The 12786-nt window shown below is 48.4% G+C and overlaps 1 protein-coding gene across 2 annotated transcripts in view; it reads right to left on the reverse strand.

Annotated features, from left to right (window-relative positions):
* LOC109909234 (RNA-binding protein Musashi homolog 2-like) overlaps positions 1-12786 on the reverse strand; it is a 322173-nt gene that overhangs the window by 37949 nt on the left and 271438 nt on the right. For both annotated transcript variants that reach the window (XM_031795526.1, XM_031795527.1), the window contains exon 11: positions 2235-2297. In XM_031795526.1, coding sequence (XP_031651386.1) covers positions 2235-2297 — 63 coding nt within the window. The remainder of the gene's footprint in view (positions 1-2234; positions 2298-12786) is intronic.

Here is a 12786-nt window from a genome sequence, read left to right on the forward strand (position 1 = left end):
TGGAATGGCCATCACAAAGCCCTGACCTCAATCCTATAGAAAATGTGTGGGCAGACTTGAAAAAGCGTGTGCAAGAAAGGAGGTTGACAAACCTGACTCAGTTACACCAGCTCTGTCAGGAGGAATGGGCTAAAATTCACCTAACTTATTGTGGGAAGCTTGTGGAAGGCTACCCAAAATGTTTGACCCAAGTTAAATCATTTAAAGGCAATGCTATCAAATACTAATTGAGTGTATGTAAACTTCTGACCCACCGGGAATGTGATGAAAGAAATAAAAGCTGGAATAAATCAATCTCTCTACTATTATTCTGACATTTCACATTCTTAAAATAAAGTGGTGATCCTAACTGACCTAAAACAGGGATTTTTTTTACTAGGATTAAATGTCAGGAATTGTGAAAAACTGAGTTGAAATGTATTTGGCTAAGGTGTATGTAAACTTCTTACTTTAACTGTAAGTATTGAATATTGCGATGGCTTATGTTTGAGATTAGGTCAAGTTATCTTTTGAGTAAATAAATAATCTGTCATAACAGCCTAACTTGATCCCAGACAGGGTCCTTTGTAGCCTACTGTTGCTCTGGGAACAGAACCAGTTGCATTGAACAGATGTGCTTCAAGGACCTACATCTGCAAACATCTGCTGAATCACTTAAAAACATTCCAACACATGATTGTCTTGTTCTTGATGGTGAGTGAGTTACAGTAACTGTGAGATGACCACACAGAACCTGAGCCAATTGCAGAAGGGCTCAGCAACGGGAACAACATTAGAATGTAATTATTGATGGAGAGCCATCCTTTAGCATCACACAAAAGCCAGTTAGCATGGTGGGTAAGCTACCCAGCTATATATCAAAACTCCATCTGCTCCTTCACTTCAGACTAGATCTATGCAGATTGGAGTTTGTAAACTAATTTCTCTTGGTAATGAGTACTAGATGAAGTTGCAGAGAAAGGTCAAGTCTAAATGTCAGCAACATGGGCTCTGTGGGTCCTGTTGGTACCTTAGCCTTCCCTTCTGGTTCTCCCTGAGTGTGATACAGTTACAGAATCATCCAGGAGACAGTCAGTGGAAGAGCTGGAGCAACATACTGTACTGTAGCCAAGGGCTAGCTATGTTACTGGCTCTCTGTCTCGCCCAGGTCTGCCCAGCTGTATTGCCTAGGCCAGCCCTGCACTAACTTGCATGGAGTAAAGTAGGATAAACCCAGTCTAGTCTAACCACAGCCTTTATACTTGCCCCTGTCCTCATTTATACTTCCCCAGACTCACCTAGGACATACGGCATCAAAGTATCTGCTTTTGATTTCTCATATCAGGTGTGTGTGTGTTAGGCTGAACCTCTAACCCTAACTGTCAGAGTGCAGCCCAGCACCACACTGCTTCCAGGGGCCAGGCGTTCTGACAGCCAATTAGAGTGTCCGATCATTTTCCCTCGCAGCCAAAATGCCATCTGTCAATTCCAGCCCCGCCGCTTGTTTTTCTCCAGTGTTTATTTAGCTATATATTGCTGTGTCTGTGGACAAAGTCAGTGTGATTGATTAAGCTATCGTACTAGCCAATCAATGGCCAGGGAATAGAAAAAGTCAACGAGGGAGCCAATTTAAGCAGGACTCAGGAATCTGGACACTCGTGATGCTGGCTTGGTTATTTAGAGACTGGAAGGTGTTATAGGGGCAAGCCGTATCCTAACTTGAGATTTGTGTGGAAGTCAGATTTTTGAGTAAACTAATCGATATCGGTAGGCACATCAGCACATGCTGATTTCAAGTTAGGAGCCTTCTCTGAAAGAGGTGTATGAGTGATACGAGTGACCGACATGAGAAATCCACATCCTGCTCCCTGGATCTGCAGTCACATATTGTACTATGGAGGTATATTACAGTAGGTAGCATTTCTACCTATCAAACACAGAGCTGGCAGGAATAGTAGCTCTGAATCAAGACAACTAGAGACTGCTACCCTGGTCCTATCCTCATCCTCTGTCCATTTTAGCCAGTGCAGAGGCAAGTGAGGAGAGAACGGGGAGTTTACTATGCTCTTTCTTTCCTCTCTTGTCTATTAAGAGAGTGTGTGTGTGTATACAGCAGGTGTGAGAAGAGTATCGGCGGCCAGTGAGAACAGAGCATGGAGCGTAGCAGTAGCCACACAGAATACCGACAGAGCGTTTACCTGCCCCTGCGTTCTGCTGGTATGCCATGTAGCCACCTCTTCCACGGGCCCCCCTACCTGAGCCACGCACTGCCGCCACTGCCGCCGCTGCCACCGGTCCATACGCCGTCGCTGGGAAGCCTGGGGGACAGAGGGGGACAAGGCATCAGTGTGTGTGGGAGAGAGAGAGAGAGTGTGTGTGAGGGGTCGGATTGTGTGTGACTGTGTGTGTGTTTGTGTGTGTGGGGGGGTGAGAAAGAGTGAATGTTTTAATCTGTGTGTATGGGGAGGGGGTCGACTCGTGTGAGAGAGAGTGACTTAGTGTGTGTATCTCTCCATATGCCCAGTAACTGGGATTAGTTTTGGATTAGCGAGTGACATAATTTTCTAACATGAGGAAAAGACGAGTGAGGGAATCTTCTAGTTGGCAAGCTGTATCAGGGGGAGGGACCAGTCTTCCAGATCCTCAAGAATGGGAAATAAAGGGTTAACTTGGAAACACAACAAACATCATGCACCATGAAGACCGATATGGAAATTTGCAACACGCTTGCACACTTTGTCGTCCACTTAAGTAATTTATCTCGTCGGCTCTGTGCGCTCTGTGCAGAGGAAGGGAGGGAGGGAGGGAGAGAGAAAGCCGTAAAGTCAGGAGAGCGAATCAGCTGCAGTTGTCAGCCGGCGAGGTTTATGCTTTGGAACTCAATCAATCAGGAGGATAATTTGGTCTCCAGAAAGCGTGACCGGCTGTTGCAGCCCTGGCGGACCACTGAGCCTGGGGAACGAGGGAGGAACAGTGGGATGATTTGTGGAAGAGAGGCGACTCTTGGTAGGCTTGAGCAAGCTTCAGCCCCAGCCTCAGTCGACCTGTCATCCCTCTGCCGACCTGTTTTATCAGCGCTTTATGGTGTTATTATGGGTCTGGGCATCTGGGATTCATTGCTTAGTTCTGACTGCCCTTTGGGTGGAGGTTGGCTGGGGCAGGAGGACACAGGTTGAGGAGATTCTAGATAGAGGAGAGGAGAGAGGAGAAGAGAGAGAGGAAGAGATGAGAGAGAGAGCAAGAGAGTGCGTGCATATTGAAACGCTCCTTTCTTTCAAGTGTTTCGCCATTGTTCCCAATATTCATAACACAATGAGGCTCAATTGTCTGTGGTTTGAAAGCACACAAGCCCTTTTCTGCTCTTCATTATCTCTTTCCCTGTCAATGATTTATCTTGCAAACAAATATAACAAAGAAGACAGTATCCACAGCATTCTACAAAGATCTTTACATGCAGTATGCACTCAGTTAAACAAGGCCAGTCAATATAGGTAGACTTTGGACAATAACCTTCTAATGTACATCTTTGTGGTTACCTATTCTTTCAATATACTCACACAAAGAAGAAGGAGTTGCAGTCGGTCAACTAATCAGCTGCTGTTTAGGCTTTGATAATAAAGTGATTGGGGAAGGGTTGTTGGTGAAGTTGGACATGCATTGACATGGCTGAGAGATGCTGTGTGTGTATGTGTGTGTGTGTGAACACGGTCCAGCTCCTGAGAGTGTGTACTCGCCCGTCGAGGCCCTGGATGTTCACTTTGACTGGGATCTGCAGTGTTCTAACATTAGAATGAAATATCATCATCATAGAGGGAGACAATGAAAGACCCAGCGAGGAGGACGAGGACTCAGTCAGTCAGAGTGGTTAGTTATTATGATATAAATATAATTACAGACCATCTCTCTCACTAATTAAAACATCTTTGGCTGCAGAGGGCTATTCATGGTAGAGGGCCCAGACACAATGGAGCAGTGACATTGGCAGATGGTTGTCTTCAGATAGCAGGGACACCATGTAATTCCACTTGTCTCTCTCTCTCTCTCTGCTTCTTTCTCTTCTCTCTTACTAAACAAAGCCAGTCCCCATCCTGTTCTATTAGGGGACTTAATAACCTCTGATTTGATGCTAATATATAATCAACAAATTGGACTTTGGGACGAGATTGGGAACAAGTCTGAACAAAAGACTGAGTTGATGTGTAATATTGAGAGGGGAGACGCCAGTGCGTGTATGATAGGACAGTGATCTGTCCGCAGGAGGAAGTTATTGAGCGACGTGGTGCCCTTGGTTTGAGGCAGGCCCACTCACCAGACCAGTCCAAAAAGGCCCCCAGGAGAAAGGGCAGACACAAGAGAAGGAAAAGGATGAGTGGAAGCGAGGTTCTAGGAAAGAGGACAATCAGAGAGCTGGTGGAGGTAAGTGGGCCTGAATGCTGTGCTCTGAGGGGCTGTGTTAAGGGGTGGTGAGGGTTAAGAGGAACACTGTGGTGTCCAGGATGAGGTGGTTCCCCTCCTGCAGGGACACTACATGGGTAGGGGCCTGGAGGTCAATGTGGAGGAGGACCATGCTGAGAGAGAGACTGGCTGGTAGATAAGGCCATGATGAACAGAAATATCTCTCTCTCTGTGGCAGCGCAGTGGGGTAGGATTGGACAGGTACGCTTTTCACGCTGTGTTCATACTGAGCTTGGATTCTCACAGGCATACAAATGATTTGCTATCTGCCCTCCAATCTCCTCAGATATCAAGTCAAACATTTCACAACAAGTGCCAAATATTTCACGAGACAAAAAAGTGTCAATCTGTGTTTCTCCTTCACTGCCAATGTTGCGTCTCGGCAACCTGTAGCCTCTGTGTTCCAATGTTACTGTTCGATGGGCAAAGTTGTTGAGAGAGATAAGGTGTTGGGGATTAGCTGGGTTAATTAATAGATCTTAGGGCGGCTGTGGATGTTCATTGTTTTGTATTCACAGACTGCAGAGGCGCCGCCCAGGAGAACCTCAGCGACATTAAATCAATTTCATGGCTCCATTATTACTGGAGAGAAAAAGCCAATATTTAGCTGGTAGTTTCTGCAGGTTTCTATATATTTAGGTGGTAGTTTCTGCAGGGAACAAAGCCATCATTTGGGTTGACGCCGAGAGGACCAGACCTATACGGTCTGTGCTGCCTTGTTTACCCGTCTCTCTACTCTGCTACCTATCCTCCTCTTTGACTAGCACTCCTAAATCTCCTTGTTGCATTTGTCTCTTTGCCTACTACTCTGCCTGTTTCTCCTATGTCTATACCAACCCTCTCTCCCTTCTCCAGTCCTCTCTCTCTCTCTCTCTTCTCCAGTCCTCTCTCTCTCTCTCTTCTCCAGTCCTCTCTCTCTCTCTCTCTCTCTCTCTCTCTCTCTCTCTCTCTTCTCCAGTCCTCTCTCTCTCTCTCTCTCTACTCCAGTCCTCTCTCTCTCTCTCTCTCTCTCTCTCTCTCTCTCTCTTCTCCAGCCCTCTCTCTCTCTCTTCTCCAGTCCTCTCTCTCTCTTCTCCAGTCCTCTCTCTATCTCTTCTCCAGTTCTCTCTCTCTCTCTTCTCCAGTCCTCTCTCTCGCTCTTCTCCAGTCCTCTCTCTCTCTCTCTCTCTCTCTCTTCCTCGATCTCTCTCTTCTCCAGTCCTCTCTCTCTCATCTCCAGTCCTCTCTCTCTCTCTCCTCCAGTCCTCTCTCTCTCTCTTCTCCAGTCCTCTCTCTCTCCTCCAGTCCTCTCTCTCTCTCTCTCTCTCTCTCTTCTCCAGTCCTCTCTCTCTCTCTTCTCCAGTCCCCTCTCTCTCTTCTCCAGTCCTCTCTCTCTCATCTCCAGTCCTCTCTCTCTCTCTCCTCCAGTCCTCTCTCTCTCTCTCTCTCTTCTTCAGTCCTCTCTCTCCCCCAGTCCTCTCTCTCTCTCTCTCTTCTCCAGTCCTCTCTCTCTCTCTCTTCTCCAGTCCTCTCTCTCTCTCTCCTCCAGCCCTCTCTCTCTCTCTTCTCCAGTCCTCTCTCTCCTCCAGCCATCTCTCTCTCTTCTCCAGTCCTCTCTCTCTCTCTCTCTCTCTCTATTCTCCAGTACTCTCTCTCTCTTCTCCAGTCCTCTCTCTCTCTCTTCTCCAGTCCTCTCTCTCTCTTCTCCGTCCTCTCTCTCTCTCACACACACACACACACACACACACACACACAAACACACACACAGGTGGTGCTCCTGCAGCCCAAATGAGAATGAATGGCGCTGCACTGCAGAGACCTCTGCTACATTGCTCATTGAGTCTTGTGCACACAGGAAGTATGAGCTTATTCTTCCTGATGACTAAAACCACACCAGGGCTGTGAGGGAGAAAGGTCAGACAATTGTGATTTAGAATCTATTTTAAACTATGACAGCATGGCAGTTCTCTGGGACAAGGTATTCTGGGACATCATCCGCAGGCTGAACTATGTTCCAATGGTTGTTAACGGGCTAAGTAACAGTAACAGCTGTCTAGCAGGCTATGAGGAGAGGACCTGGGGGACATGTTGAGTACAGGGCCAGATTTACGAATAGGCATGTTATGTGCTATGGCTAGACATACCCTCTCCTCCTCACTAACTCTGTCTCCTTTCCTCACCCCAACAGCCCTTACCCTCTCCTCCTCACGCTCTCTGTCTCTGTCTCCTTTCCTCACCCCAACAGCCCTTACCCTCTCCTCCTCACTAACTCTGTGTCCTTCCCTCACCCCAACAGCCCTTACCCTCTCCTCCTCACGCTCTCTGTCTCTGTCTCCTTTCCTCACCCCAACAGCCCTTACCCTCTCCTCCTCACTCTCTCTGTCTCCTTTCCTCACCCCAACAGCCCTTACCCTCTCCTCCTCACGCTCTCAGTCTCCTTTCCTCACCCCAACAGCCCTTACCCTCTCCTCCTCACTCTCTCTGTCTCTGTCTCCTTTCCTCACCCCAACAGCCCTTACCCTCTCCTCCTCACTCTCTCTGTCTCCTTTCCTCACCCCAACAGACCTTACCCTCTCCTCCTCACGCTCTCAGTCTCTGTCTCCTTTCCTCACCCCAACAGCCCTTACCCTCTCCTCCTCACGCTCTCAGTCTCCTTTCCTCACCCCAACAGCCCTTACCCTCTCCTCCTCACTCTCTCTGTCTCTGTCTCCTTTCCTCACCCCAACAGCCTTTACCCTCTCCTCCTCACGCTCTCAGTCTCCTTTCCTCACCCCAACAGCCCTTACCCTCTCCTCCTCACTCTCTCTGTCTCTGTCTCCTTTCCTCACCCCAACAGCCCTTACCCTCTCCTCCTCACTCTCTGTCTGCCACTATCACCTTTTCATCTCCTTTCATTCCCTTGCTCCAGGCATAATATAAAGTTACCACAAAACCTTGAGAGTTACACAACCTAAAGAGCTTTTCTCTGAGTGTTGCTTCAGCTCCCACAGAAAGACTAGATTAGGTGATCAACACAGAAACCTCACTCCGGTAATAAACACTGACATGCAGTAGGGTTGACATGCTGTGGCAGAAATGAGTCGGATTTGCAATATGTGTTTTGTTTTCCCTTGTGACTCACAAGGCAGCCTTGTCAGTCATCCAATAAGGCTTTCTAAAGCCTACAGAAAGGAAATCGCTCTCTGAAAAAAGGTTGAATTGTGTTAAAATAAGCAATGTAGGAGACAGTGAATAATATGAAAAGAGCACAATCTCCATTGGCATCTGTTCATCGCACGGTGCAAGGAGAGGTGAGTCCTTTCTCTCTCTCTGTGTGTGTGTGTGTGTGTCATTGTCCGACAGAACGGAAAGCTCTCTCTACTAGAGCTGCTGCTGCATGTGCTTATCAAAGAAGACCTCTGTGTGCAGCGCTTATCAAAGTAGACCTCTGTGTGCAGCGCTTCTCAAAGAAGACCTCTGTGTGCAGAGCTTCTCAAAGAAGACCTCTGTGTGCAGCGCTTATCAAAGTAGACCTCTGTGTGCAGCGCTTCTCAAAGAAGACCTCTGTGTGCAGAGCGTATCAAAGAAGACCTCTGTGTGCAGCGCTTCTCAAAGAAGACCTCTGTGTGCAGCGCTTCTCAAAGAAGACCTCTGTGTGCAGCGCTTCTTAAAGAAGACCTCTGTGTGCAGCGCTTCTTAAAGAAGACCTCTGTGTGCAGCGCTTCTTAAAGAAGACCTCTGTGTGCAGCGCTTCTTAAAGAAGACCTCTGTGTGCAGCGCTTCTTAAAGAAGACCTCTGTGTGCAGCGCTTCTTAAAGAAGACCTCTGTGTGCAGCGCTTCTTAAAGAAGACCTCTGTGTGCAGCGCTTCTCAAAGAAGACCTCTGTGTGCAGCGCTTCTCAAAGAAGACCTCTGTGTGCAGCGCTTCTCAAAGAAGACCTCTGTGTGCAGCGCTTCTCAAAGAAGACCTCTCTGTGCAACGCTTATCAAATCAAATCAAATCAAATTTATTTATATAGCCCTTCGTACATCAGCTGATATCTCAAAGTGCTGTACAGAAACCCAGCCTAAAACCCCAAACAGCAAGCAATGCAGGTGGAGAAGCACGGTGGCTAGGAAAAACTCCCTAGAAAGGCCAATACCTAGGAAGAAACCTAGAGAGGAACCAGGCTATGTGGGGTGGCCAGTCCTCTTCTGGCTGTGCCGGGTGGAGATTATAACAGAACATGGTCAAGATGTTCAATGTTCATAAATGACCAGCATGGTCGAATAATAATAAGGCAGAACAGTTGAAACTAGAGCAGCAGCACAGTCAGGTGGAAGTTGAAACTGGAGCAGCAGCATGGCCAGGTAGACTGGGGACAGCATTATCAAAGAAGACCTCTGTGTGCAGCGCTTCTCAAAGAAGACCTCTGTGTGCAGCGCTTCTCAAAGGCATGCCTCAGTCTGAACACTGGAAGCACCAAGCTCAGGGGAAAACTGACTGACTCTCTGAGCCACAAACAGCATTCAGCCATAGTACTGGAGCCGATCTGCCTCACTACTATCCAGAGCCTTAATGTGTCTACATTGACAGAGAAGAAGAATCGACTCTTCCGCCCATTCAGACAATGTGACTGTTGTGATTTCCCAGTGTTAATACATTACCTATTATGTGACTGTTGTGATTTCCCAGTGTTAATACATTACCTATGTGACTGTTGTGATTTCCCAGTGTTAATACATTACCTATTATGTGACTGTTGTGATTTCCCAGTGTTAATACATTACCTATGTGACTGTTGTGATTTCCCAGTGTTAATACATGACCTATTATGTGACTGTTGTGATTTCCCAGTGTTAATACATTACCTATGTGACTGTTATGACTTCCCAGTGCTAATACATTACCTATTATGTGACTGTTGTGATTTCCCAGTGTTAATACATTACCTATGTGACTGTTGTGATTTCCCAGTGTTAATACATTACCTATTATGTGACTGTTGTGGTTTCCCAGTGTTAATACATTACCTATGTGGCTGTTATGACTTCCCAGTGTTAATACATTACCTATGTGACTGTTGTGATTTCCCAGTGTTAATACATTACCTATGTGACTGTTGTGATTTCCCAGTGTTAATACATTACCTATGTGACTGTTGTGATTTCCCAGTGTTAATACATTACCTATTATGTGACTGTTGTGATTTCTCAGTGTTAATACATTACCTATTATGTGACTGTTGTGATTTCCCAGTGTTAATACATTACCTATTATGTGACTGTTGTGATTTCTCAGTGTTAATATATCAGTCCTATTCAAATGGCTTACTTATCCTCAACTATTATTAACAGTGGGACGGTGCTGAAGAGCAAATAGCCTCTGCTGATAAAAACAGCTTTCAGGGAGAGGGAGGTCTGGCCTGGTGTGTACGTCTACCACAAAGTTATCTCTGTTTTAACAAAAGTACCAATGCATTTTGTTATGTTTTTGGATGGACAGATATGATGGAGAGAAAAAACCAGACAGTCACTACAAAGCATTATACTGTATATACACACCAGGGATATTTCAGATGACTCTGGGTCCAGCTAATGGTGCATTTCACACCGTCTATTTCTGAAGGCACTAAGGCATAGCAGGCCTCAATTGGCGCATCCATCCATCTACCACTCCACATACTAAAGAGCACTGTCCACTGTGTAGATCAAAACAGAACAGGGGGCCTCTAATCTGTACTCTCCATCAGACAGACGGGCTGTGCTTTGAGAGCACAACCCACCGCTATCTCCTTCCAGGTGTGAGGCAACATCACATAGCCTTTGAACTAATGGAGAAATAGGTTGAAATGCAGCCAGTATGGAGAGGCTGTCAACTCCTAAACCGAGAGGGTGGAGCACTCTATCTATACAGCCACTTGAGTCCAAACATGCTCCCAAAAAGACTAAGTAGATCACTGTCTGTATATACCATAGTACTTTATCAACATTTAAATACATTTGCATCCGCATCAAGTCTTCATCACAACTGGAAAATGTGGGATACATATTGGAAGAATTTCTGAAAACCACTGAGACCTGTGTAAGTAAGGCCTGGGTCATTGTAGACAACGGGCCTACTCTTGGTCTCTGGTCTCCTGGTCTCCTGGTCCCCCTGCATGTGAAGCTTTTCCTCATTGACAGCATATTCAGAGCATAACCCCCTGCATCACCCTCTCCTCTCTACCCGCTTGCCTCAGAGGTGACAAACCGTGTGTAACATGCAATTAGGCAGCTCAGTACCATCACATGGGTGAAGGGGATGACACCTGGGGTGTATTGGGGTGATGATGGCCCTTGTCCCAATGCTCCTTGTCGTTCCAGACCGCAGCCTACACAATGAGGACAAGACGACAGGGCAAGACGACAGGGGGAGACGACAGGGGGAGACGACAGGGGGAGACGACAGGGCGAGACGACAGGGCGAGACGACAGGCCGAGACGACAGGGCGAGACGACAGGGGGAGACGACAGGGGGAGACGACAGGGGGAGACGACAGGGGGAGACGACAGGGCGAGACGACAGGGGAGACGACAGGGGGAGACGACAGGGGGAGACGACAGGGGGAGACAACAGGAGGAGACGACAGGGGGAGACGACAGGGGGAGACGACAGGGGGAGACGACAGGAGGAGACGACAGGGCATGACGACAGGGGGAGACGACAGGGGGAGACGACAGGGCGAGACGACAGGGGGAGACGACAGGAGGAGACGACCGTGCGAGTCGACAAGGGGAGACAACAGGGCTAGACGACAGGGCGAGACGACAGGAGGAGACGACAGGAGGAGACGACGGGAGGAGACGACGGGAGGAGACGACGGGAGGAGACGACGGGAGGAGACGACGGGGGGAGACGACGGGGGACGACGGGGGGAGACGACGGGAGGAGACGACGGGGGGAGACGACGGGAGGAGACGACGGGAGGAGACGACGGGGGGAGTCGACGGGAGGAGACGACGGGAGGAGACGACGGGGGGAGACGACGGGAGGAGACGACGGGGGGAGACGACGGGGGGAGACGACGGGGGGAGACGACGGGGGGAGACGGCAGGGGGAGACGACAGGGGGAGACGACGGGAGGAGACGACGGGGGGAGACGACGGGGGGAGACGGAGACGACGGGGGGAGATGACGGGGGGAGACGACAGGGGGAGTTCAGTAAAGGCTCGCTAGGATAATAAAGACATGCGTCTGAAGCTGTCACTGTCTCCTTCTCTACCATCTTCCTTTCCCTCCACCTCTCCTTCCTGTCACTGTCTCCTTCTCTACCATCTTCCTTTCCCTCCACCTCTCCTTCCTGTCACTGTCTCCTCGTCTACCATCTTCCTTTCCCTCCACCTCTCCTTCCTGTCACTGTCTCCTCGTCTACCATCTTCCTTCCTGTGTGTGTGTTCAGTGTGTGTACACACAATTGGTACTATACGTGTGAGTACCAGAAATGCTCACAATAATAGTAAACCCCCCCCAAAATTCTGAAGTCCTCACTTGTAAAACGGCAATTTCAGGTTTAGGGGTTAGGTTTAGGGTTAAAATTAGGGTTAGGAGTTAGTGGTTAGGTTTAGGAATTAGGGTTAGGGAAAATATGATTTTGAATGGGAATCAACTGTTGGTCCCCAAAGTATAGTAAGAAATAGAAACATGTGTGTGTGTGTCTGCGCTCAAGAGGCATAGTGTAGAGGGAACACAGAGGGACAAGGCCATCTGATGGACACAAAAGCCTCTATTAGATCTTGCCTTGCATGATAGGACACAACCTCTCACAGCACAAATCAGGGATATAAATGTCACCTTACATGGAGGGACAGGGAGAGCCAGAGGCAGACAGCCAGGGCAGTTGCAGACATTGACTGGCCAAAATAATTGAGAAATAGCCCTTGGAGAGCCCAGGTCCCATGTTTGATCCAGAATGGAGTCAACCTGTAACATACTGCTCCACTGCTCTGCTGATAATGAGACCCTGGCAGTCCTACCACACAGGAGGGCTGTTTATGGCTGTGCCAGTGTGTTAGTCTCAGCAGTGGTATTAAGGCTGTTTCCATATACATTGACAGCCGTCATGATTGTGTGTGTGTGTGTGTGTTTCAAAGCCAAAGCACAGCGGTTCTCTGTTCCCAGCCTGTGACACGTCGAAGGCATTTGCCTCTGCACACCCACTGGGTTAATGAGCAGGCTTTTCAATTAGAGGTGATTTTCTCTGAGGAGCTGCTGGATGAGTTGGCCCAGCTGCCTGGGTGCCTGCTGCTCTCACTGGCACTCTCTCTGTCCCACTCGCTCTCTCTATTTCTCCCTTCCCTTACAGCCCCCCTCTTCCTCTCTCCCTGTCCCTGTCCCCCTCTCTCTGCTCCCTTCTGTCTCCCTTTCTCTCTCTG

The sequence above is a fragment of the Oncorhynchus kisutch genome, linkage group LG18 (assembly GCF_002021735.2).
Source record: "Oncorhynchus kisutch isolate 150728-3 linkage group LG18, Okis_V2, whole genome shotgun sequence".
NCBI classification, from domain to species: Eukaryota; Metazoa; Chordata; class Actinopteri; order Salmoniformes; family Salmonidae; genus Oncorhynchus; species Oncorhynchus kisutch.